The 23,763-nt window shown below is 43.6% G+C and overlaps 1 protein-coding gene across 1 annotated transcript in view; it reads right to left on the minus strand.

Moving 5' to 3' along the window:
* Positions 1-23,763, minus strand: part of LYPLA2 (lysophospholipase 2) — a 794,768-nt gene that overhangs the window by 714,434 nt on the left and 56,571 nt on the right. Inside the window, exon 2 of the mRNA XM_044060067.1 lies at positions 7,302-7,408. Coding sequence (XP_043916002.1) covers positions 7,302-7,379 — 78 coding nt within the window. The 5' untranslated portion in view covers positions 7,380-7,408. The remainder of the gene's footprint in view (positions 1-7,301; positions 7,409-23,763) is intronic.

Genomic DNA, 23,763 nt, shown 5'->3' on the forward strand with positions numbered 1-23,763 from the left:
TGAAGTCCCAAGACTGGAAAAATTCCCTTATTAGCCTCAACAAAAAGATGAGATCCCTCATCAAAGCCTCCAAAGCTAGCTATGAAGGCAGAATTGCAGCAGACACTAAAAACAACTACACAACCTTCTATAGTTGCATCAAGTATCTCCGCTGCAATACCCAGATTTGCTCAGAGTTACTGCACAATGGTACCTCCTATACTGAGCCAAAAGATATTGTCAACATACTGGCCAACAAATTCAGTGCCAACTTTACCCCTCTCTCCCTCCCTCCCTAAAAGACCAATCTCAATACCGGAAGAATGCCAGGCACCCAACATTACTACAGCACAGGTTAAAGCTGCATTGTCTAAGGCCACAAATACAGATTCCATGGGACCAGACAATATCCTTGGCTGTGTTCTACATGAATTACAATGTAAACTGGCACCACATCTGTGTGCTCTGTTCACTCACAGCCTCACCTCAGGCTTTGTCCCTACCGAATGGCGCAATGGTACAGTCATCCCTCACCATAAAGGAGGTGCAACTACAGACCCCGGAAATTAACATCCCATTTAGCCTGATGAGTCTGATATGCAAGGCTATGGAGCGCATCATCATGGACCTATTTAATAGGGAATCTCCAAACTCTAGATCCCATGCAATTTGGTTTTGGGAAAGGTAGATCATGCCTGTTCAACCTGGTTGCCTTCTTTGAGTCCATCACCAGAGCACTGGATGAAGGTAAGGCAGTGGATACAGCCTACCTTGATATGGCCAAGGTCTTCGATACCATTCCTCACACAGGAATTATTGATAAACTCACCAAACTAGGCATCAACCCCTATATAGTTAGATGGGTTGCAAATTGGCTCACAGATAGAACCCACAGTGTGAAAGTAGCAGACTCCAAGTCAGACTGCTGATCAGTCACAAGTGGAGTCCCACAGGGATCAGTCCTGGGTCCTCTCCTGTTTGGCATCTACTTCTCAGAAGTCCAGGCCAAAACAGAGGGACTCTGGCTGACCAAATTTGCAAACTACTGCAAGCTGGGAGCCATTATTAGCTCCCCAAGTGATGCAGACATCCTTCAGAAAGGCCTCACTGAGACCAATGACTGGTGTCAAAATCATGGTCTTAAGCGTAATGCCAAAAAATGTATAGTCATCCCCTTTGGGAAAAACTCAAGTTCCCACTAATTACCACATCGATGGTAGCCCACTGAATACTGAAGGCATTATAAGAGATCTGGGGACACAGGTCGACAGCAACCTCTCCTTCGACCACCACATTGCCAGTGTGGTCAGAAAGTTCTTCTATGTGGCATATCTCATTACCAAGGGTTTTGCACAGAGAAACAAAGAGGTAATCACGTCTCTCTAGGATTGGTCTAATAAGGGAAGAATAGAGTATAATGCTCCATTTGGCATGTACCTCACTAGACACCTGCAACAGTTGGAGAGGCCACAAAAGTACTTCATGAAGAGGATCCTAGGCCTTAAATAAAGGTCGTACATGGACAGACTCAAAAACCTCCAGCTATTCTCCATTTCATATAGTCTACTAAGAAGCGATCTCTGCTTGACTTACAAAGCCATGTCTGACCCAGCTCTGTTAGAAATGCTACATGTAAAGAAATCCCAATCAGTCTGCACCACACGCTCCAGAGACCTCAACCTCATTACTACAATCAACAGAAAATGCTGGAGGGACAGGTTCATAACCCAGAGACTACCCATGCTCTGGAATAGACTTCCCATACATGTCAAGCAGCGCACCTGACTAGCCCTCCTCAAGAGAAATCTTGATGAGTGGATGGGTAACAGAAAGTTCATCATGGGGATCACCTCCAGTGGCTCTACCTGATAGATGCACTAGGAACCAACGACTGGCAGCTCAATGCCAGGGCACTTCTGTGGGCTATGCTTGTAAAGGCCCTAGGGCCATTAGCCTAGTACACACCTATGAACCTATAATATATGTGTCAGTATATTTTAGAAGGGCCTTTTCATAATGTAAAACATTTAAATTATACTATTCCAGTTCCAGGACTCTAACTGTAATTCCAAATGACTTGTATATATTTGTGTTTATTCTGGATGGATGACCACTAGAAGTTTAAAAGAAAGAATTAGCACAATTACGCTATTAGAATGAACAATGGTCTTAGTTCCCTATATAAACAAAGTTGAATGCAGAGTAGAAACTTTGTGGCAATCAAGATTAGAAGGCAACAAACCCCCATTATTAAATGTCGTAATTAATATTAAACGTTTTCTTAGAAACCAAAGGCATAGGGTTTTATAAACTTAAGTTTAAACAATTCTCCAAGGAACTAGTACATTAAATGTTTTTATTGCGATTTTACTGTTTTTCCTAAGTTATTGTTAAAACATGGTTGATTTTCACTGGTTGTGTGGGCTTCTATAATGAATGTGTGTTATTACTGATATGTTGTTATTCTGAGGAAGTAATTTTGTGTTGACCAAAACGAAGAATAAATCAGTGACACTATAATTCAACTGCTTTTTGGCCAATTCTTCGCTTGCTACAGTACAGTGTTTTTTCTTTGGTTTGGTTGTTGTTTATTACCACAGGTGGGTGATCTCCATTTTATGCTTTACAATGGCCATATCTGGAGTATGCACATGATGTGCCCCTTCAACTAACAAATCAAAGTGCACAATGCCAGCGTAGTTGCATAATGCAGTCTATGCCTTCCTATTTTTCTGGTATTAAAAAAAAAAAAACTAAGAAAACAAGTAATTTTTTTTAATTTCAGAGTTGGCATTTCTGTCCCTAGAAAATACTTCAGAATAATAAACATACAAAAAAGGATTCATTAAATACGAATCATTAAGACCTGGAGATTCACAAGCATTGAGCCTAACCTGCCTACAATACTCTTTCCAGTCCAGGTCATCTTATGAATCATATCTAAACCTGAAGCTTTTAACTTGATCAAGAACAGAGAAAGAAAATGCCAGACTTTCTTCCAAACTGCCACACCTGGATAAAGCACTGAACTTGTCTTATAAATTTAAGAGCATGCATATGTTCTGGGGTGTAACTCCCTAGTAGTCATGCCAAAACAACATATTTCAACAGCTGGTGCAGTAAGCTACATGTTCTTATGAACTCTGGTCTAAAAGTAAACATCTCTGGCACACAAATTTAACTTTTTTAGTTCCAAGCATGGTACTCCAAGGTACTTATAAGTGTCAAATTTACAATGTGTGCAAGTCCCACTGACGTTTGACTCAAGTTATGGGGACAGCTTGTTTACTTTAATTTAGAATTTGTCTTGTGAATTCCTTCCTTATAAACACAAGCCTAGCCCCACCCCCTTGTCAATCTCTGGAGAAATAACAGAATTTTCCAGCTGTTTGCAAGTAGTATCCGACAGTTACTTCCTCTAAGAAATCCAACACTGTAGTTCTACAAATCACTATTTTCTTTAGCACAGATTATGCCAATCTGACTGGCTGATAATTAGAACCACTGTCTTTATTAGCTTAAATGCTTAAAAAAGCCTTCTTGGTGAAAAAAACGTATCGGCGTCAGTGAGATGACAGACTCCCACAGACTACCCTTAACAGTACTGTTCTTCAGTGGGCACAGGATGCATGCAATCTAAAGCTCCATGCCCCATTTTTAATTTTGGCTAGGAGGGGCTTTTTTTTATTTGTTTTTTTTTTTTTATATATATATTTTCTCCACAGCCTGTTCTGAATTCACAGGGTCGTTGATTCTCAAAGAGAAAAATTCTGAATACAGCTGCATACAGTCTCACACCTGCCTCACTAAATCCTATGACTGTCATAATAAATTTGATCCCCACTACATCTTATGATTGTCACAATAAATTTGATTCCCTTTTTTCCTAGTGTACAATAAATAATTTTGCACAAACACACTTGTGTCCATAATTTTTGATACTTTTCCCTTCTGTCACAGTTTTGTCAGTAACAACTTCTGCTGGTAGGATTGCACCTTAACTAATACAGGTCTCAGCTATTTTCTGATATACAGGTTTGGAACATGCACATGATATGCACTTTCAATTAACACATCAAGCTGTGGAATACCAGTCCAGTTGTTTAATGCATTCTATTCCTTCCAATTCATCTTGGCATAACAAGAGATCTTACAATTTTCTCTGTGTACTCCACCTTGGAGCTCTACGCTTTTGAGACAGCTCTTCCCGAAAAGCATCATGTTCAGCATGTCTTTTATTTCAATTTTTTTCCATTACTTTTTTTCCAAATTTCTTCTTTGCTGGTATCTAGGCAATGCAATTGCCATCCAGTAATTACATTTTATCCAAATTGAAAACTTTTACTTGCTTTAAAAATTTCATGGTTTTCACACCAATAGACCTCTAATAACTGTGATACCAAATACATAGACATGTTCAAGGAGAGGTAGACAGACTTTATCTGTACTGTTAGAAGAGACTGCAGTACTCATGCAGCAATACGAGATTTATAAAAAGAAAAACAGTGTGATCCCTTCTTGTACCAGCCCTTTGTTTTTGGAAAGGTCAGTAAATGGAGTCAGCTGTGGCGGGAATCTTTGCTCTGATGCTTCATCCAAGACTGTTATGCCTACCAAATATAACTTTCGAGATAACTCACATGATTTTGAATACTACTGTGCTAACCATATTATTGTCACAGACAGTGGAATATACAGGTATGAGAAAAATTTTAAAACCTTTCCTATGGGTAAATTGATCAACACAAGCCTGAGTATGATAGTTCCATGTCTCCCCTCTCTCTCACATAAAATCTATGCCAGCCGTGTAAGCAATGCTTCTCTATAGTCAACATAGGTGACTGTTCTGAATCAAACTCAGAACAGCAAATGAATAAATCAGTGGATACAAGGGTTCTACAGTGTGATTTGATACCATGAATTTGAGTAGGGTTCAGTATGGGGGGGGGTCAAGTATCAAATAGGAGAGATAACTTGTCTATTAGTAAGTAACATCTCTGCCTTAGAGTAAGAGATTTTTCTAGTTTCATTTTCATCTTGACTGCCTTCTGTGCAGAGTCGGCATGTCTCTCCATGTCCCTCCCTCCAGTTGCTCTGGTTTCAACTCATCCCCAAAGACATGCAGTAGGTGAACTGGTGTTTTCCAAACCATCTGTCGGTGTGACTGTAGTGTAGGAGTGAGTGTCATTCTGCCACAGACTAAATCCCTTGTCCAGAATAAGGGTTTAATGCCTTGCACCCACTGGCTTCCAGGATAGGCCCTGGCTTTCCTGTGACCCTGTGAATGACAAACAATTATACAAAAATGGACAGTCTGACAGACAACTAGAGATCATGGTACATCTTTGGATACCAATCTCTATCTTTTACAGTAGCACATCTTTATCATGAACACATATTCATTAACAGTACCATAAATATGTGCCATAATCTGAAACAGGTATTCTCCCAGAGCCCACAAGTCACAAAACCTATATATTTATTACTTCAAGGTCTACATTAGACTATATACTCTTACTTTATAATTATGTATTTTGTTTTGTAGGAATGCAACAGAAAAAAAAATAGTAACAAGAAATCTGACTGGAGATAAAGGTCCATCATACTATACCAAGAGTATCTGTGGAATATATCTGTATTCAACAAACCAGACACAGAACCGCATGGATAAGCAAGGCAGTCAGCATTGCTGTGAAATTCTACTCAGAAATGTCAATCTGAAAGGTAGCTCTGGATGTGGGGATGGTGTCTTGGCCAATACCAATTTCAATAAGGTGGTCAATGACGACTGAATGACGTACTAAATCAAATGCTCTGCTACGGTGAGTAAAAATGGCACCACTAAGTATAACTATGACTAACTATAGATGAAGTCAAGTCAAAAGGTCAGTGGAAGTGCTGTGATCAGCCCAATACCCATGTAGTGACACAATGGCAGTACTGACTAATGCACTGTGCGAGTTGTATATATACTTCTCTAGGATTCTTCCTTAGGAAGGGAGAATGGAGATGGGGAGAAGGTCAAGGGGAAGGGACTGGTTAAATATTTTTTTTTGGGGGGGGGGGGGTAAAGCTCCTGGTTTGGCCGTTTTCCAAATATTCTTTAAACCATCTCATGAACTTAGCATCTGTTCCATTTCAATAGATAAACTGTTTAAACTACAAAACAAATACTTCAATTACTTTCCTTCACTGTGTGCCATTAACTTTGCGGCAACATATCAATCTTAACTTGTACTCACAACATGCAGCACAAACAAGAGCAGAGCAAAATTACATAACCTGTAGCCAAACTGATGGTACTGACAATTTGTTTTAATGCTTGCTTTTTGATCATCACTAGCTAATGTCTTACAATGAACAGACGGGATTATGATCATATAAAAATTAGGATTATTCTGGTACATCATTAGTCCAAAGACATGTATCTGGAGCATTTCTCCCCGGGCCTCCGCTGAAAACAGGCTCTGTGGAACCTAGTCGGACATTCCCGGTCAACAAATGTTAAATAAAATAAAATAAAAAATACTGTAAAATTACAACCCTTTAAATTTCCCAGGAGTTAACTGCAATAAGAAATACTTTTTCTCCTTCAAACTTCAATATCACATGATCCATCTATGCATTAATTTGTAGTCTACACTATATATAAATGTTGACAGAATACAAAAGAAGAGTGCATGCACTTAGCGGGGTAAAAAAAAAAAAAAAAAAAAAAAAAACTGTTCTCCAATCTGACATTACAAAGAAAGTTCCTCTCATACTTGGCAAAGAATTGTCCAAACAAGAATGATGCATTCATCTTCGATGCCCACTTTATCCTATTTGAGGTGAGAGGGGTACTGGATCCTAGCCTGGCAAAAAAAAGGCTTAAGACATGGCAGCATTCTGAACAGGATGCCAGTCTGTCACAGGACGATGCACAACATGCAAATGCCTAAGAAACTTCAGCCCCAGATAAAGAACATGCAAATTCTACATAAGAGAGAACACAGCCAGGAACTAGACCATAGAACCTAAAGTATGATGTCATAATGCCACCTACTTCACCACTGTACTACCCCAAGACAGAACCAGCAGTACTTGTACCAGACAGCACAGTGGTCATAAGTTCAGCATAAAATTCTGATTTATGGTGACTTGGAGGGAGAGACAGAACTTGACATTTCACTTACAAACCAAAATGAACACTAGCGGCAGTTCTGTCTTTGGAAACCAAAATAGAAGACTACCACGCTGCTTGCACTGGCTCAAAACTACTAAAATGAATGAATGCAAGCAGACAAAACTTGTGACATGGAATAAATGTTAAAATTACTTACCGCTGCAGTCTCCCGTTCAGTACCAGATACAGTTACAGCTTCAGCAAGCAGCGGCACGGACATGTTGTTACCACACATACAACAGAAGATGTTCCAGCTAACTGAACCTGGAAAAAAATAAAAGAAAAAAAAAAAAAGTATATAAAATGCGATTTCAGTGCTTGCATCTAAAATACAGAAAAAAAACTTTCCTGTACATTTGGAAAAGGTCACTCATACATTCTTTTGTCAACAAGAGAGCAAATACAGATTGTTGTCACCAAAAGTACAGATCCCCCTGGCATCAATTAAAAAATTCCAACCTTATTTTAACGTATTTTATAATGAGCAAAGAATTCAATGTCACTAGATATTGTTTTTTACCGTATCATTTAAACCAAGAATGGACTCACCTTAATGGGTCCTATGGTGGAGATAATCTTCCACCAAACAACTTCTGCAATTTTTTTTCCTGAAGTTCTATTTCTTAGAGAGAGACACACACACACAGACACACACACAGACACACTAAAAGACCAAACACTTGGCATATATCTCACTTATGGGTAACTTCAAGAGCCAAAGATCGGAAGAAACACCCACAGGGAGATGAATAGTCCCCATCACATCAAAAAGGATCTTCAATGTTTGATATGACAGGAACATTCTTACCACATTGGTTGATCTACAAAAGAACACTCCTTGATGGATCCTGTGGCTGGAATGATTTCCATGCAATAAGCCACCAGGGTAGAAAGAGCCAAAGGCCTACATCACAGCCAAACTAAAGGACTACTTCCAAGGGAAAATTCTACCCAGGTGATGTCCGACTCCCAGAGTCACAGGTGGGACTAAAATGCATAGAGATGGAAAACAGTGTGTGTCAATGACCACAGCAGCTCTAAGGACAGACTAAGCAAGGAGACGTAGCAGACTCCAAAACAGAAGTAAGCTTTGCTCATGGGAATGGCCACAGGGTGACCCTAACCAATGGTGCAGGCAATGCAACCAACAGCCACTATTCCTTTTAACAGACCAGCAAAGGCATCTCAAGAATATCTCAGAGGGTTGCAACCCTACAATGAACAAAGTGTCCTCCCCACCAAGTTTCTGCACTCAAGGCAAATGAAAATTATGCTACATTCTCATAGGAACTGGGAATAATGTAAGAAAACCTAACCACAAAAACACAGGAGAAGTAGATCCCTGCAACTTCATGTCTAAAGATGAAGGTACCCTTGGGAGGGCCACTAAAAAATGCTCAGCCCAAAACTCAGATGAACACTGCCATAACAGGCCCAGAGCAGACAGATGTGTCCATTACAAATAAAGCCCAAGTTCCCCAAGGCAGGAATATGGAAAAGCAACACCTGAATGTAAAATATGGCCTGAGATGGTACATTCAATATATCCACTCTATCATTCAGTTTTACTTTGTTTATTTTATGTCTGACTGGAATTTACTGTGAATACGTAGCTCTCTTAGCCTAGTACATTTGCTCCATTGCTATTGGCCTCGCTCTGTTATGTTGATTTCTGATTGGAAGTTTCAGTTTCTAATGTTTATTCATGTTTTCAGATTTATTCGAGACACTCATTGGTCCTACTTTCCTCTGCCAAATAGAGATTGGTTGCACATTCCTGATCGGTTTATTCATGGCTCAAGATACATTTGTTTGCTTATTGAGGAATTATGACTTTGGTTATTTTTACGTTATTACTTATTACTGTTTCTACACTGACTTAAACCCAGACTGAAAAATATGTTTTTATTCTGATGAAGTTGTTCTATAATAAAAAAATGAAAGTGCTCAATGATCAGTCTCCGTGACAATTCTTTTCCATAAGCCCTAGAAACGTTTTTAAGTATTCTCAAATAACTGTTTATCCAGCTGGAACCACACTTCAATCCTGTCTTCTACATGGAACAATACCCAAAAACATTCATGTAGGTGGAGAATCCAAGCATAAAAGCTTTTGGAATGTCAAGGACACCATATGAAAATAGACTGATGTAGCAGAGTACAAGTCAGAAAAGTATGCAGCTGAAAACCAGACTAGGCTCCTAGTAGGTGGGATCCCTTCCCCATAACATTCAGTTGCTAAGATCAGGAAAAGAAAAATGACTTATCCCATACCCCCAAGGTGGAACTGGCTGTCTCCATATAATAATGGGCAAACATGCCCAAAACTGAAGAAGGTTCTCAGAAGCATCAATGGCAGAATCAGGCACCAAGGGGTACAGAGAAAAGAAAAGCATTTGTTTTGCACGTCTTACCCCATCATTCAGGACAATCAATAAGGTAAAGCAGAAAAACAGATAGGAACCCTAGACACCATGACCACCCAAGTCCCCTTCTATATCAGCTGACTCGAAGGAAAGGAATGTAATCCACTGACGAGCTGATAAAACTGACCTCTGGAATGCCCCACCCTCTCAAAAATCAATCTAGGTACAGACAGACTATGATGAGAGGACTGTAGGGGCAGCTCCTAGTGACCTCTAGCATGCTCTTATTTACAGCAGTAAAAGATGGCAAGAGAGGCAACAGGGCAAGAATGAGGCAAGCAGACAACTCCCTCCAAGAGGGAATATAATAACTTGCCAGAAAAAGCAGCACAAGTGAAAGCAACAGCCAATCAAGACTCCACCATCCAGAAGGGTGAGGTGCCCACTTTCCACATCTAAAGGAATGTAAGTGGAGCAAGAAAACGATCCCGCCCACCTATCTACAGGTGAAGACTCATTAAGGTTTGGTGAGCAGCCCAAAAATCCAGAACCTCAATCCCAAGGGAAACACCAGGAGAAGTCAGAAATATTTTAAATGGTCACTCACATGCCATGACAACTGCGGAATGAGAAAGCATTCATACCCAAAAGTAACAGGATTCAATTTGGACTCAAGACTGTACCCAAGCTGCCAGGCCCAGATCACCTAGGTATGCAATTGGTCAGGAAATGAAAGCTCCACACCTAATAAGACCAACCATTTACTGGGACACAGAAGGCTGCCATGACAAAAAGTGGCCTTTAATGCCCTCAAAGGCTGGTTCAAACAAAGGATGGATAGGATAGGAGAGCTCCACACCCCAGAAGGAGCTCAAAGGGGCGGGGGAAGAGGATGGAGGTAAAGCCATGCAATACTTTTGTATGCATACCTAAACGTTCAGGGCAACCAAACTATAGAGTATAAGGAATCAAAGGGAGCTTAAAGACATCATCTATCACATTGATGAAGACCTCACCACCGTTAAGAGCCCCCCCCCCCCCCAAAGTGAGGTGAGCAACATTCCATCCAACACAGGTGGGAGGGAACCTCTCTGACAAGCTGCATTTGGAGAGAGGAAACAGGCAGAGTTGTTCTCTTTCCTCTTTATTTGTTTTATGTTTAGACAGATTGGCAAATAAAACACACTAATTCAAGGATATAAATGGTATGGTAATCAAGAAAGTTAGTGTCACTTGCATTTGATATTACTTTGTACTGGATAAATCCAGAAGAGTTTGGTGTTGCACAACATTTTGAAAAAGTTTAAAGTTTTTTTCAGGATACAAAAGAAAATTAAAATAAAACAAAAGCTACGGAAGAAAACTATGCACCCACACATGAATTGTTTCAGCAATAATTTTATGATAAAGTATTTAAGTTAATGGATTAAAAAGACTTCTGTTACGGCAGCTAAGGTTATGTGGTAAGACACAAAACAAAAAAAGAATACAAACACTGAGAAACTGGAACCTCTTGATTTTTATATATATATATATATATATATATATATATATATATATATATATAAATCTATATCTATATCTAAATCTATATATCTATATATCTATATATCTATATATATATATATATAGAGAGAGAGAGAGATATGCAGTGAAAATGCTTGTAGTTTCTTTAGTTTTATAAACAGGGCAGACATTTTTTTTTAAATCAACCACAGGAGAGGTTGTGGACAATAATTAGAGTTAAAGAAATTTACTTGGAAGAGGAAGGGACAAAAGTTTAGTAGGATAAGTTTAATGTCCCCTAGAACAAGGTGGTTAGAATTCTGACTTGAAGGGATACTTTACAGCTACACAGTTAAGACAAATTCATAACACAAGAAGTTGTACAGCAAACTGAAAATGGATGACAATGAAATAAGGAGGGGGTTTGAGAAATAAAATAAGCAAAGGAACTAACGTTTTGAGAGCAAATAACTAGAAAGGCAAAGGTAAGAGTATGATGAGGCTAAGCAGAAGTGTAGGCTGTGGTTTAGAGACTGCTCTCCCAACCACAGATTGATAACAGAATAAAGGTGAACAGAAAATAACACAAGAATGTTGCATAAAAGACCAGCTCAGGTAAAGTTTTTAATAGAGGTTAGGAAAAAATGGATAATTATTAGGGCATATAAACTGCTGCACGATAACTATAAGAATTAATCAGAGGTGGCTAGAAAAGACTGGAAAGAGAACTGAAATTAAATTTGTGAAGGAATAACAGGATGGCACCTGTATGGCTCCCAATACCCGCGGTGGTGGTGCTGCGGTAGCGTTGTCGCCTCACAGTAAGATGCTGTCCGGTTCGATTCTCAGCTAGAGCGTCTTCTGCGTAGAGACATGCGTGAATGGGCGTACCTTCGTTGAAAGTTGTGCGTCAGGGCTGGTAACTCGGCACGTAAAAATCAACTACCAATCATTAGCGGACCGGAGTTCCACTGTGGCGACCCTTAACCGGGAAAAGCCGAAAGACACAACAACCTGTATGGCTCCCAAGTAGTCATCTAAGTCCAGACTTGTTTAGTATTTCGGCTTGGAAGAGTTTGTATAGGTATGCCAAACAGACTTCGGAGAATTGTTCCTCAGGTAGACCGCAAATACTGGAGACCTGATTGGAAATAAGAAGTTATGTACCTACCAGAACGTTCCATGTTAGTTGTCGTCTTCTCGCCTTCTTTCTTGCTGGTTGGGTTCAGAACCGACCCTCTGCTCCAACTCGGCCATTTTCTAAAGCTCGAGAGCTACTTACTGGCTCGAGGCCTCCCTATATCCCACAATGCCTGGCACTAGACCCCCAGATCTCATTTGGAAGACCTAACACCGAAATAATACAACAGGACAACTGTCCCAAAAGCAAGACTGCAGCTAGAGGGCTGAAGAAAAAGGTAGAGCACATAAAACGGTAAAGACTCAGCCAGTGACAAGACTCATAGGAAAACTTTTCTCGGTCCATCTAGGCTAGGGGGATGGAGGGTGGACGCAAGAAGAAGGCGAGAAGAAGACAACTAACATGGAACGTTATGGTAGATACATAACTTCTTAATGTTAAGTTGTCTCTCTCGCCTTCATTCTTGCTTGTTGGGACAGCATCCCTAGCACCTTAATCCTGGGTGGCTCATCGGAACAGACTCTTGAGCAGGGTGGAACCAAAATCAGCTCTATTCCTAGAGGTCACATCCAATTTATAATGTGAAATGAAGGTATGAGGGGTGGCCCATGTGGTCACCGCACAAATGGCTTCCATTGGTAGTCTTGGTTGAAAGGCTACAAACATAGCTAAAGCCCTAGTAGAGTGGCCTTTAGGTTTAGCAGGGAGTTCTTTATGCCTCAACTGATAAATAAGGGTAATAATATAGAGGACAACCACCTGGATAAGGTTACTTTAGACGCTGGTCGACCCTGCTTACCCTCTGCATAGGACAGGGAGAGTTGGTCTGATTTCCTTATTTGCTCAGTCCTATGCAAATAGAAACGTAATTGCCTATGAACGTCCAACTGGTGTAATTTGTGTTCAGCTTTGTTGGAATAATTTGGAAAAAAGACTGGCAGATCGATGGATTGATTCAGATTGTTTTCGGAGGGGACCTTAGGAAGGAACGAAGGGTTAGTCCTGAGTGAAACTCTATCCTTATGGAAAACTGGATAAGGAGGACAAACACAAAGGGCTTGAAGTTCAGAAACTCTCCTCGCTGAAGTAATGGCCACCAAAAAGAGGGTTTTCCAAGTAAGCAATTTCAAGGAACAGGAAGCTGCCGGTTCAAAGGGAGGAAGTATCAAGGATGCTAGGATCAAATTTAACTCCCACTGAGGTGGGGGATCTCTCACTGGAGGCCTGAGCAAGATTGTTCCTTTCAGAAAGGCTTTGCAAAGCTTATGGGACATGATGCTGGTTTCTGATAGGCCCATATGGAAATTAGAGATTGCCGCTAATTGAACTCTAATGGCGGCCGGCGAGGAGCCCGCTTGAAAAAGTTCTGCTAAGAAGAAGTCCAGAACTTTATGGACAGGGGCCGTGAAGGGATCTATATTTCTAGCCTTTGCCCAGAAAGAGAAACGTTTCCACTTACTAGCATAAGTCTTCCTGGTTGTAGGTTTGTGCGAGGAAAGGATAATCTCACGCACTGAATTGGAAATACTGGGAAGCCTGGCTAAGGTTGGAAGTGGAGCAACCAAGCAGTGAGGTTGAGAGACTGAAGAGACTGATGCAGCCTGCCCAACTGATGGATCAGGAAGTCCGGAACTAGGTCCAGATTCCAAGGCTGCTCTAGAAGGTGACAATGCAGGAATGGGAACCAGATTTGTCGAGGTCAGTAGGGGGCAATGAGGATCACCCTGCAACCCAGCACAGTAGCTTTCTGAATTAGTTTGGGAATTAGTGGAAAGGGTGGGAATGCATACAGAAGTCCCTGGAGCCAATCGTGAACTACAGCGTCTCTGGGGGAGTGTCCGGGAAGAGAGAAGATAGTGAAGAAACTGTCGCACTTGCTGTTGAGAAGAGTTGCATAAAGGTTGCAGCAAGGCTGACCCCATTTGCGGAAGATTCTGTCCGCTACTGTCCAGTTGAGAGACCATTTGTGAGGCATGAGAATAGCTCTGCTTAGCCTGTCCGCTATGACGTTGGACTTCCCAGGGATGTGCGTTGCTGTCAGAAACCGTTGAGAGGAGATCGCCCACTGCCATAGCCTGAGTGCTTCTCGACATAAGGGATATGACTTGGTTCCGCCCTGCTTGTTGATGTACCAAACAAAATGAAAGAAAATGCACCGAGCTAGCACACTGAGAACGTTTATTGATAGACAAAACAGAAAACAGAAAATGATGAGCGCGCTTTCACAACATGTTTTGCAATGGTCCCAGTGGGTAGAGAGTTCTGAAGAGCTTGCAACACTAAAAGCACAGCCCTCATCTCCAAGAAGTTTATGTGCAAGTGGTACTCGTGGGGTTGCCAGGTGCCCTGGACAGTCCTGCCCTGAAAATGCCCCCCCCCACCCGATCAGGGAGGCATCCATGGTCACCGTGGCAACTGGAGGAGGAAGGACAAATGGTCTGCCCTGGGGTACTGATGGAGATACCATCCACCAAGCCAAGTGGTCTTTGCATGACTGTGTGATTATTATCTTGTGAGAGACAAAGGAAGTTGTTGAAAGGACCATTGGGTGAAAAGCATCCACTGGAGAATCCTCATGTGAAAACGAGCCAGGGGAACTAATATGATCGCTGCTGCCATGAGACCTAAGGTTTTTAGGACGAATCTGGCCTGAATCTTTCTGCATCCTAATAATACCTGTACATGTCGGCGAATGTCTGCCACTCTGTCTACTGAAAGTCTTGCAGACAGATCTTTCATATTTAATCTTGCGCCTATAAAGGTTAAGGACTGACAAGGTGACAATGCAGACTATTCAAAATTTATTGAGATACCTAGGTTGGAGCATGTTTGGATGGTGGTATCCCTGGCTCTTAGCAACCGATGTCTGGTGGTAGCAGTAAGGAGCCAGTCGTCTAGATATGGAAACACATGGAATCCTTGCCATCTCAGGTGAGCGGTAACCACTGCCATGCATTTGGTGAACACCCTGGGGGCTGTGGTGAGACCAAAGGGCAGGGCTCTGAACTGGTAATGACTGGCTACCAGCCGGAAGCGGAAAAACCTTCTGGAACGCCTGTCCATTTTGATGTGGTAGTACGCATCCTGAAGATCTATGGAGCACATCCAATTGTCCTGACCCAAAAAGGATAGAATGGACTGAAGCGTGACCATCCGGAACTTTGTTCTTTGAACAGACTTGTTTAGTCTGCTGAGATCCAAAATGGGTTCCAGTCCCCCGTCTTCTTTGGTACCAAAAAGAACTTTGAGTAAATTCCGGATCCTTGGTGGTCTGCTGGGACTTGTTGCATGGCCCGTTTTTTTAGCAGTCTTGAAATTTCTTGTACTGCCTGTTCCCTTAGACTGGGTAGAACATCTGGGATGGGGTTGTTTGATTTTAAGGGAGTGTGGACAAACAGGATTTTGTAACCTCCAGATATGACAGACTGTACCCATCTGACTCAAGTGATGAGATGCCAGGCTTCTGGGTACAGAGACAAACTTCCCCCGACTGCCTCCGAAGGCGGGCAGCCCCTCAGGGGTGCTGGAAGGGCTTGTCAGAGAAAGATTCTCTGCTGCCCTGATTCTGCGGACCCACTCTGCCCCGCGGGCATCTATTGTTCCCTCCTCTGCCTCTGGAGGGAAACTCACCACGTGTGTCAGGCACGGCTCCCTGGGGTTTCAGGAACCACATCTTCCCACTCTTCTGACCCTTAGGGTATGGTCTAGAGGGAGTGGAAAAATGGACTCCAATGGCAGAGTCAGTCTTGCCTTCCTGCTCACACCTGGTAAGTGCATCTTTCACCTGAGGTCCAAACAGAGCCGAACCATCAAAAGGGGTGTTGGTGAAAGACGCCTTGATGTGATCAGCGAAGTTACACAATCACATCCAGGCATGCCTTCTCAAAGCCAAGCCTGTGCCTGCGGCTCTACTCGCCCCATCAGCCGCATACGAAATGAGCCGCATGGAGGAGTTAACGATAGAATTAAGAGTCGCCAGCTGGGAGTTTATCTTGTCTTGAGCCCCCGCAGCTGATGGATCTTGCAGGGTATCTCCTAGCTCCTTGAGGAGATCCCTCTGAAGACGGGTGAAGTGGCACAAACAATTCAGCGACCGCATGGAGAAGGTCGCTGAGGAAAACATCCGCTTCCCTTATCTATCCATCATCCTAGACTCTATTAGGGGGATGGACAGGTACAGAAGTGTCAGCCAACTCCTTTTTCATGGCAGCTGCTACCACCATGGCATCAACGGGTACACCTTTTGTCAGAAACTGTTTATCTTAGGGGGGGCCGTGATAAACTTTAGTGGGCCTGCGAGGGGTTGGTTCCAGTGTGTCCGGAGCTGACCACACCTTCCGATCCACCACTTCCATTAATGGATTGAAAGGCGGAGACACCCAGGAGGTGGAGGGGCGAGAACCAAACGCATCCAAGTATACCAACTCGTCCTCAGAAGGGTTAAGAACAGACCAGTTCCCCCTCTGCTTAAGGATCTCAAGGATGTCTGAGAAAGAGACATCTTCAGAGGGGGATCTTGGGGACCCTTCAGAATCCTCAAAGTCAGTATCTGATGTGACCGACTCTGGGGAGTTCAACATGTTTCCTCTTACATTACCTCTTTCGAGGGGGCTCCTCTGAAATCTCAGGGGAGGCCTCGGAAGAGGAAGATACACCCAGTGGAGTGACCTGGAGCATTTGATCCCCTCACTTGGGGTCTGGAGGAGGGGCAGAGACCGAAGCACGCACCCTGGAGGGAGGAGCTGAAGAGGCTGATCGAGGTGCAGACTCAGAAGTCAGCATGCTCCTCATGACCTCAAAGGCGCCCCTGTCTGGCACAGAAGAGGGTCCCAGCTCCGTGGAGATGGGAATCCTCCCCGGCACCGAAAGGGATGGCTCCGAGGCCGATGTAGGAGCCGAGCTTACCTGCGCCGAAGATCCGAGAGGGAGAACGGGGTCGGACAAGGGTCCGATGCCACTCGCCCCCTTGGAGCCAACGAGGGAGTCTCGGCGCCCAGATCCCTCCAAGGACGGAACCATTGAAGAAACCGGAGCTGACGAAGGAGCCGAAAGGGGAAGCATCGGCGCCGACATTTCCAGGATCCGAGCCCAAACAAGCTCCGGCTCCGAACTGACAGTAAGAGTCGGAGGAGGACCTACTTCAGAAAAGGGAGCAGTCACAGCCTGATGAGGAGGGCTAGTTAGCATTTTAGCCAGGGCCTGCGATTTGAGGAGTCTACTAACCTCTCTCCAAGTCATGATCGGACAGCCTCGAGGACAGAGAAGAGTGGGACCTATGGCTCCGTTCAGACTGTAGCAAAGGTGATCCCGGAGCCGAGCGAATCGACTCCAGGGATGGCGATCTAGATCGCTTACGGCTCCCTGACTGCTCCGACACAAAGGTCGGAGCCAAGAGAGATTTTGATACTACGGTCCCGGCCGCAACCGAAATTGAAGCAGACGATCCACCTGGTGACGGCTCCGTACTGAGAGCCGACAGCTTGGTGGGCTTAGGGGTTTTAGCTGGCTGAGACTTTGCCGGAGACCCCTCTGGTTTTAGTAAACCCCCGAGAATTAACTTGTTCCTATGCTCCTGCAGGACTCTAGGACTAAAGGCATGACAAACCGAGCAAGAGTCCTGCAAGTGTAGGGAACCCAAACAATAAACACAAGAAGTGTGACCGTCTGTCAGAGACATTTTCTGACAGCACGAGTCACACTTCTTGAACCCTGATACCTTGGGTATCCTTTGACATGTTATAAATAAAAGGAATACAGATGGATAAAATTTTTTGACTACTGCAAAAAAAAAAAAAAAAAAAAAACACACACACACTAGTCCCACACCTTCACACAAAAATTTTAGGTAACTATACTAACAAAAACTAAGAGACTATGATCTTAGACTACAAAGGCTAAACTCTACTTCCTACTGAAAACAATATAAAAGGGAAAGAGATAGCCTCTAACTTAAACGGCCTACTAAGGGAGATGGAGGGGGGGGACTAAAAACGAGGTTCCTAAGGGTCAGAAAACACAGGGAAACTAAGACTAGTCTACAGTACTGCTCTGATTTAACAAAGATTCGAAAAAAATACAGTTTAACTGCTAATAATACAAAAGATTAATACGACCTGAGCCAGTGAGGCGCAACCTCATAGCTGAAGTGGCAAATGAGATCTGGGGGTCTAGCACCAGGCATTGTGGGATACAGGGAGGCCTCGAGCCAGTAAGTAGCTCTCGAGCTTTAGAAAATGGCCGAGTCGGAGCCGAGGGTTGGCTCCAAACCCAACCAGCAAGAATGAAGGCGAGAGAGACAACTTAACATGCGATGTTACTAGGAACGTGTTGTTTGGTATTATAACCAGTTGGTAAATTTTAAGCTAGTCACAGAGTATTTTGTCAGAAATGCTGGGGGGGCACAAATCGCTATATCTAAGTGCAGCGATTGCATTGTCGCCTCACATCAAGAGGTTCTCTGGTTCAATTCTCGGCTAGGGTGCCTTCTGTGCAGAGTCTGCATGCCCTCCCTATGCTCGTGTAGGTATCCTCCGGGTGGTCCAGTTTCCTCCCATGTTAAAAAGACATGCATCTGGAATGTTTCTTCCCAGGCCTCCGCTGAAAATTGGCTTTGTTCCAAGTCGGACTTTCCCGGTAAACAAATGTTAAATAAATGAATAAATAAGTAAGACCCAGTATGGCCTTAAGTTTATTGCTATTGGTTAAAAAAGTAATTTCCAGGAAACAAATCAAAAACTGGAAGTGTGATCTTTACAAAAGTAAAGGGGTAAACTACATAGAAACAAAAAGAAATTTGAGGGAAAAATACATACAAACTAATGTTCAGGGGGAAATGCAGTGAGGTGTAAGGGAAGGCAGGACTTGAGTAATTTATATTATGTTGGTGTGAATGACAATTGTTAAAAAATAGAATGTATACTGCATGAAAAGTGTTATAGATTTTTCACTTCTACTAATAAGTGCACCCAAGTTACTGTCTAAATGGAATTTAATAAAGAGATTAAAAAAAAGGCAGTGTTGATTGTTGCTAATGATTAGTTATGTACTTACTATAAAATTTGTATGTGCTGTCTTCTTTAATTCCTATTCACGTATGGGTTACGGAACTGACTCATCCACATTTCTTCAGACTACGATCCAAGTCTCGAGCGCCTCCCACTACCCAGAATGCCCTGCACTCCAACCTCCTCAGATAGAGTTTGCCGGCCATGAATAATAGAGAGGAAAAGGAGGAGGGAGGAGGAAGAATATTTAAATATATAATGTATATATGTAACTCCATAACCAAAGGCTCAGAGAAACCCAGGAACCACAGTTCACAAGAATAATTCCCTCCAGGTCTACTAGAGTGCCTAGAAGGGGGATGACAGGGTTGGAAGGTGAAGAGGAATGAAAAGACAATACAGATACCAAGTTATACATAACTAATAAATCTGTTGTCTGTTTCATTCCTCCGCACGTATGGGTAGAGAGTCTCCAGCTATGCAAGTCCTGGTGGTCTCAAGGAAGGATACCACAGAGCACTGCTGAACCAAATGAAGCCCTACTCTGGTAAACACGATCCAATTTATAATGTATTACAAACGTGTGAGCCTTAGACCAAGGGATGCAGCACATATCATCTAACGAAGCCCTGGAAGAAAAGGCAGATGAGGTGGATAGAGATCTGGTGCAGTGGGACTTAGGAGGACGAGGTAGCTGTAATCCATTTTTATTATAAATGAAGGTGATGCAGTCTGTAATCCTCTTTAGGAGGGTAACCTTTGAAACTGCCTGACCTGGACGGCTAGCAGAGAAGGAAATAAATAACTGATCTGACTTTCGAAAGGACTTAAGTCCTGTGCAAGTAAAAACGTAACAGTCTGTGAACATCTAATGAATGCAACAATCATTCTCCATCATTAGAGAAATTGGGGGAAAAGACTGGTAATTGGACAGCCTGGTTAAGACTGGCATCAGTAGCTACCTCAGGAATAAAGGAAGGGTTTGTCGGAAAGGGACACTATCCTTGTGGAAAATTATATACGACGGCTTAAAAGACAAAGCCTGCATTTCAGATATTCTCTTAACTGAGGTACTAGCAACCAGAACAGTCTTCCATGAAAGAAACTTTAGGTTACAGTCACCCACTGATTCAAAGGGATTTTGAGTTAAGCTCTGCAAAACCACGGTAAGATCCCATGGTTGAGATGAAGACCCTTTTCAAGAAGGCCTTGCATAGTTTGAAAGCTGAAGGGCAGTCGAGAACGTTGTCAGAATGAAAAAGAGACGGCCACTAACTGGAGTTTGATGGTGGAGAAGCTAGCGCAGTTTTTGAAGAGAGATGCCAGGAAATGCAGAATAATCAGCAAAAGGTGCCAAAAATGGGTTCAATGTTTTCTTTGGGAGCCCAGAAGACAAATCTCTTCTATTTGCTATTATAAAACTTCTTAGCAGCCGACTTCTGAGAAGCTAAAATAACATCCTGGGACTGGAGAAGCAAAACCTTCAAATGATTACTAGGAGTGGAGAAACCAAGCGGACAATTTCAGGGACATCAGATTGGGGTGATAACCCTCGATGGGGTGATAGAGGAGATCCTGTTTGGCTTGGCTTCCAAACACCATGAAGGATACTTCAGGTGAGATCAGAGGAAGGGGAACCAAACCTGACAAGGCCAGAAGGGGCACCAAATCTGACAAGGCCAGAAGGGGCACCAAATCTGACAAGGCCAGAAGGGGCACCAAATCTGACAAGGCCAGAAGGGGCAATGAGGATTACTGAGTACTTCAGATGCTTTGTTTTCTGGAGAAACTTTAGAATCAACAGCAGTGGGGGATAAGCAAAGAGGAAACCAGGAGGGCCAATCATGAACCAGACTCCCTGTAGGGGGAGATCAGAGCAAAGTAGTTGCTGCACTTATTCTGGGGGAAGCAAATAGGTCGCAGCAAGGTTGGCCCCAGTGGCTGAAGATCAAGTCAGCTACTGATGGATTGAGGGACCAGTCATAAAGGGTGAGAATAGACCTGCTGAGCTGGTCTGCCAAGACGCTAGATCTCCCCAGTATGTGTGCTGCAAGCAGAAAAATGGTCCAAAGACATTGCCTATTCCCAAACCCTCATGGCCTGTCTGCACAATGGGTAAGAGCAGGTTCTTCCTTGTTTGTTGATGCACCACACCACTGACATATCTGTGTGAAATGTAGTCGTTCCTACACGGAGAACGCCCTGAAAGGCTTGCAACGTGAGGAGGACAGTTTCTCATCTCCAGAGCACTGACATGCAATCTGGTCTTTGTGTGTGTCCACGTGCCTTGGACCATCTTTCCCTTTTAAACACCCCCACCCCAAATGAGAAGCAGCCGTGGTCTCCGTGGTGGGGGGTGGGAGAAGGAAGGGCCTGCCTAACGTCAGATCATCCAGCAGAAGCCAACACTGAAGATGCCTTCTGCAAACTGGCGTCAGCTTGACAGCAGCAGACAAAGGCTGGTACAGTACAAACCACTGAGCAACCAGAGCCCAATGAAGGACTCACACAAAATATCTTGCAAGAGAAACTAATGGAATGGCAGCCTCCACAGACCCTACAGCTTCAAGAAACAGCCTTGTTGGAGGAAAAGCTAGACTCGCTGTTCGGACAGGATCTCTCAATGTCAGAACATGAGGGGGAAGAGAAGCAATCTGACCATGTCCAAGGTAGCTCCAATGAACTCTAAAGTCTGCATAGGAGAAAGATTCGACTTGGCTAGATTTATAATGATCCCCAGATGGTTATCAAGGTTGAACAAGTATTTCCTGGCCTGTAGTACTTGACGGCTGGTTGGGGCAGTAAACAGCCAGTTGTCCAGGTAAGGAAACACCCGGAATCCCTGCAGTCTGTGGTGAGCTGTGACTACTGCTATGCATTTCGTAAACACCCTGGGGGCTGTGGTCGAGTCAGCCCTGAACTGAAAATGACTGGCTCCCAGCTGGATGCACAGATGGCTCCTGAAGCGTCTCGTCTATTTTGATGCAATACTACACATCCTTCAAGTCCACAGAGCACATCCAATTGTCCTTCAGCAGCAGAAGAATGGACTGAACAGTCACCATTTGGAACTTTGCTTTCTTTACAAGTTTAACTTGCTTAGATCCAGAATGGATCGCAGGTCCTTGGTTTCCTTTTGCACTAAAAAAAGAACGAGAGCAAGTTCAGAATCCTCTTTATGCGGTCGGGATCTCCTGGATGGGTCTTTTAAAGTAGACTTAAAATTTCTGCTACTGCGAACTCCCTCTTGACTGGGTGGACCTTCGGGCAGCCTCCAACCTCTCCAGAGGAGAATTCAGAAAGGGGATAATGTAGCCTCTGGATACAATCTCTAGTACCCACTTGTTTTGTGTTATATCGGTCCAGGCAGTAGAATGCAGAGAGAACCAACCCCCAACTGATTCCAGAGAAGAGCAATCAGGCAGCGCTTCAGGAGCACAGAAGGGCCTATGAGAGGTGGTTTCCCTGAAGACGTGATTCTGGGGACCCCTGGGCGGCGTCTCCCACTGAAACTTTCTTCTCTGCCCCTAGAGGAAGAATCCCTGTGTTGATCTTTGGAAGACCGCCTCGGATCTATGGAACCAGGTTTTCCTTCCAGTGTGCTGATTTCTAGAAATGGTGTGCTGTGGAATGGAGAACTTTACCCCAATGTCAGAAAAGGTCTTCCCTTCTTGTTTGCTGCGGGTCAGGGACTCTTTGACCAATGAGCCAAACAGGGAGGATCCATCAAAGGAGGCATTAACGAAGGGCGCCTTAAAGGGCTCTGCAAAATCACAAAGCCTCATTCAAGCAAGTCTCCAAATAGCAATGCCTGAGATGGCTGCCCGAGAGGCGCCTTCTGTGGAATGGGAAATCAGCCAAATGGAGATGGACAAGGATGTAAAAAGAGAGTAGCCAGTTAGGGGGAGACTTTCTTGAAGTTCTCCAGCAACAGTCTCTGCCAGAGAGTATGATGGCTCTTTCAACAGGTCCCTCTGCGAGAGTAAAATGTGCCAGGTAGTTCAACGTCCCCAGCAAGAAGGTGACTGAGGCATACATGCTTACCAAACCTATCCATCACTCTGGACTCAGCAGATGGACAGTGGAGCTCTGTTCTGCTAGCTCCTTTTTGGTAGTTGCTGCCACAACCATGGCATCCACTGGAATATCCTTACTTCAATAAGGTCTACCTTTCGGGGATTGGTTTGACAGAGTCCGGCTCTTTCCAGGCCCTGCTGAACATCAAAACCACTAACTTGCCCATCGGGGGAACCACCCAGGATGTAGATGGGCCCATCCTGAAGGCCTCCAAAAAAAAACGGACTCATCAGAGGGAGGCTGGCCTGACCAACCACCTTTCTGCTGCAGAATCTCTAAAAAATCTCCAAAGGAGACCTCTTCCGTTGGTGATCTGGGGGAATCCCTCCCTTTCAAAGCCCATATTCTCCATGACCAACTCCAAGGGGGAGTCAATGTGCCTCCTTTTGCATGTTCTCTTACAAGGAATCTCCTCTGCGTAGTGCTCAGAGGTCTCAGAAGGAGGGTCTCCCCGTGGAGAAAGTGTTTGGAGTAGTCTGGAAGGGCTGACTCAGGACAGGAAAAGCAGGCTGAAGTCTCTGATCC

The sequence above is a fragment of the Protopterus annectens genome, chromosome 1.part2 (genome assembly GCF_019279795.1).
Source record: "Protopterus annectens isolate FY-2018-M chromosome 1.part2, PAN1.0, whole genome shotgun sequence".
Classification (NCBI taxonomy): Eukaryota; Metazoa; Chordata; order Ceratodontiformes; family Protopteridae; genus Protopterus; species Protopterus annectens.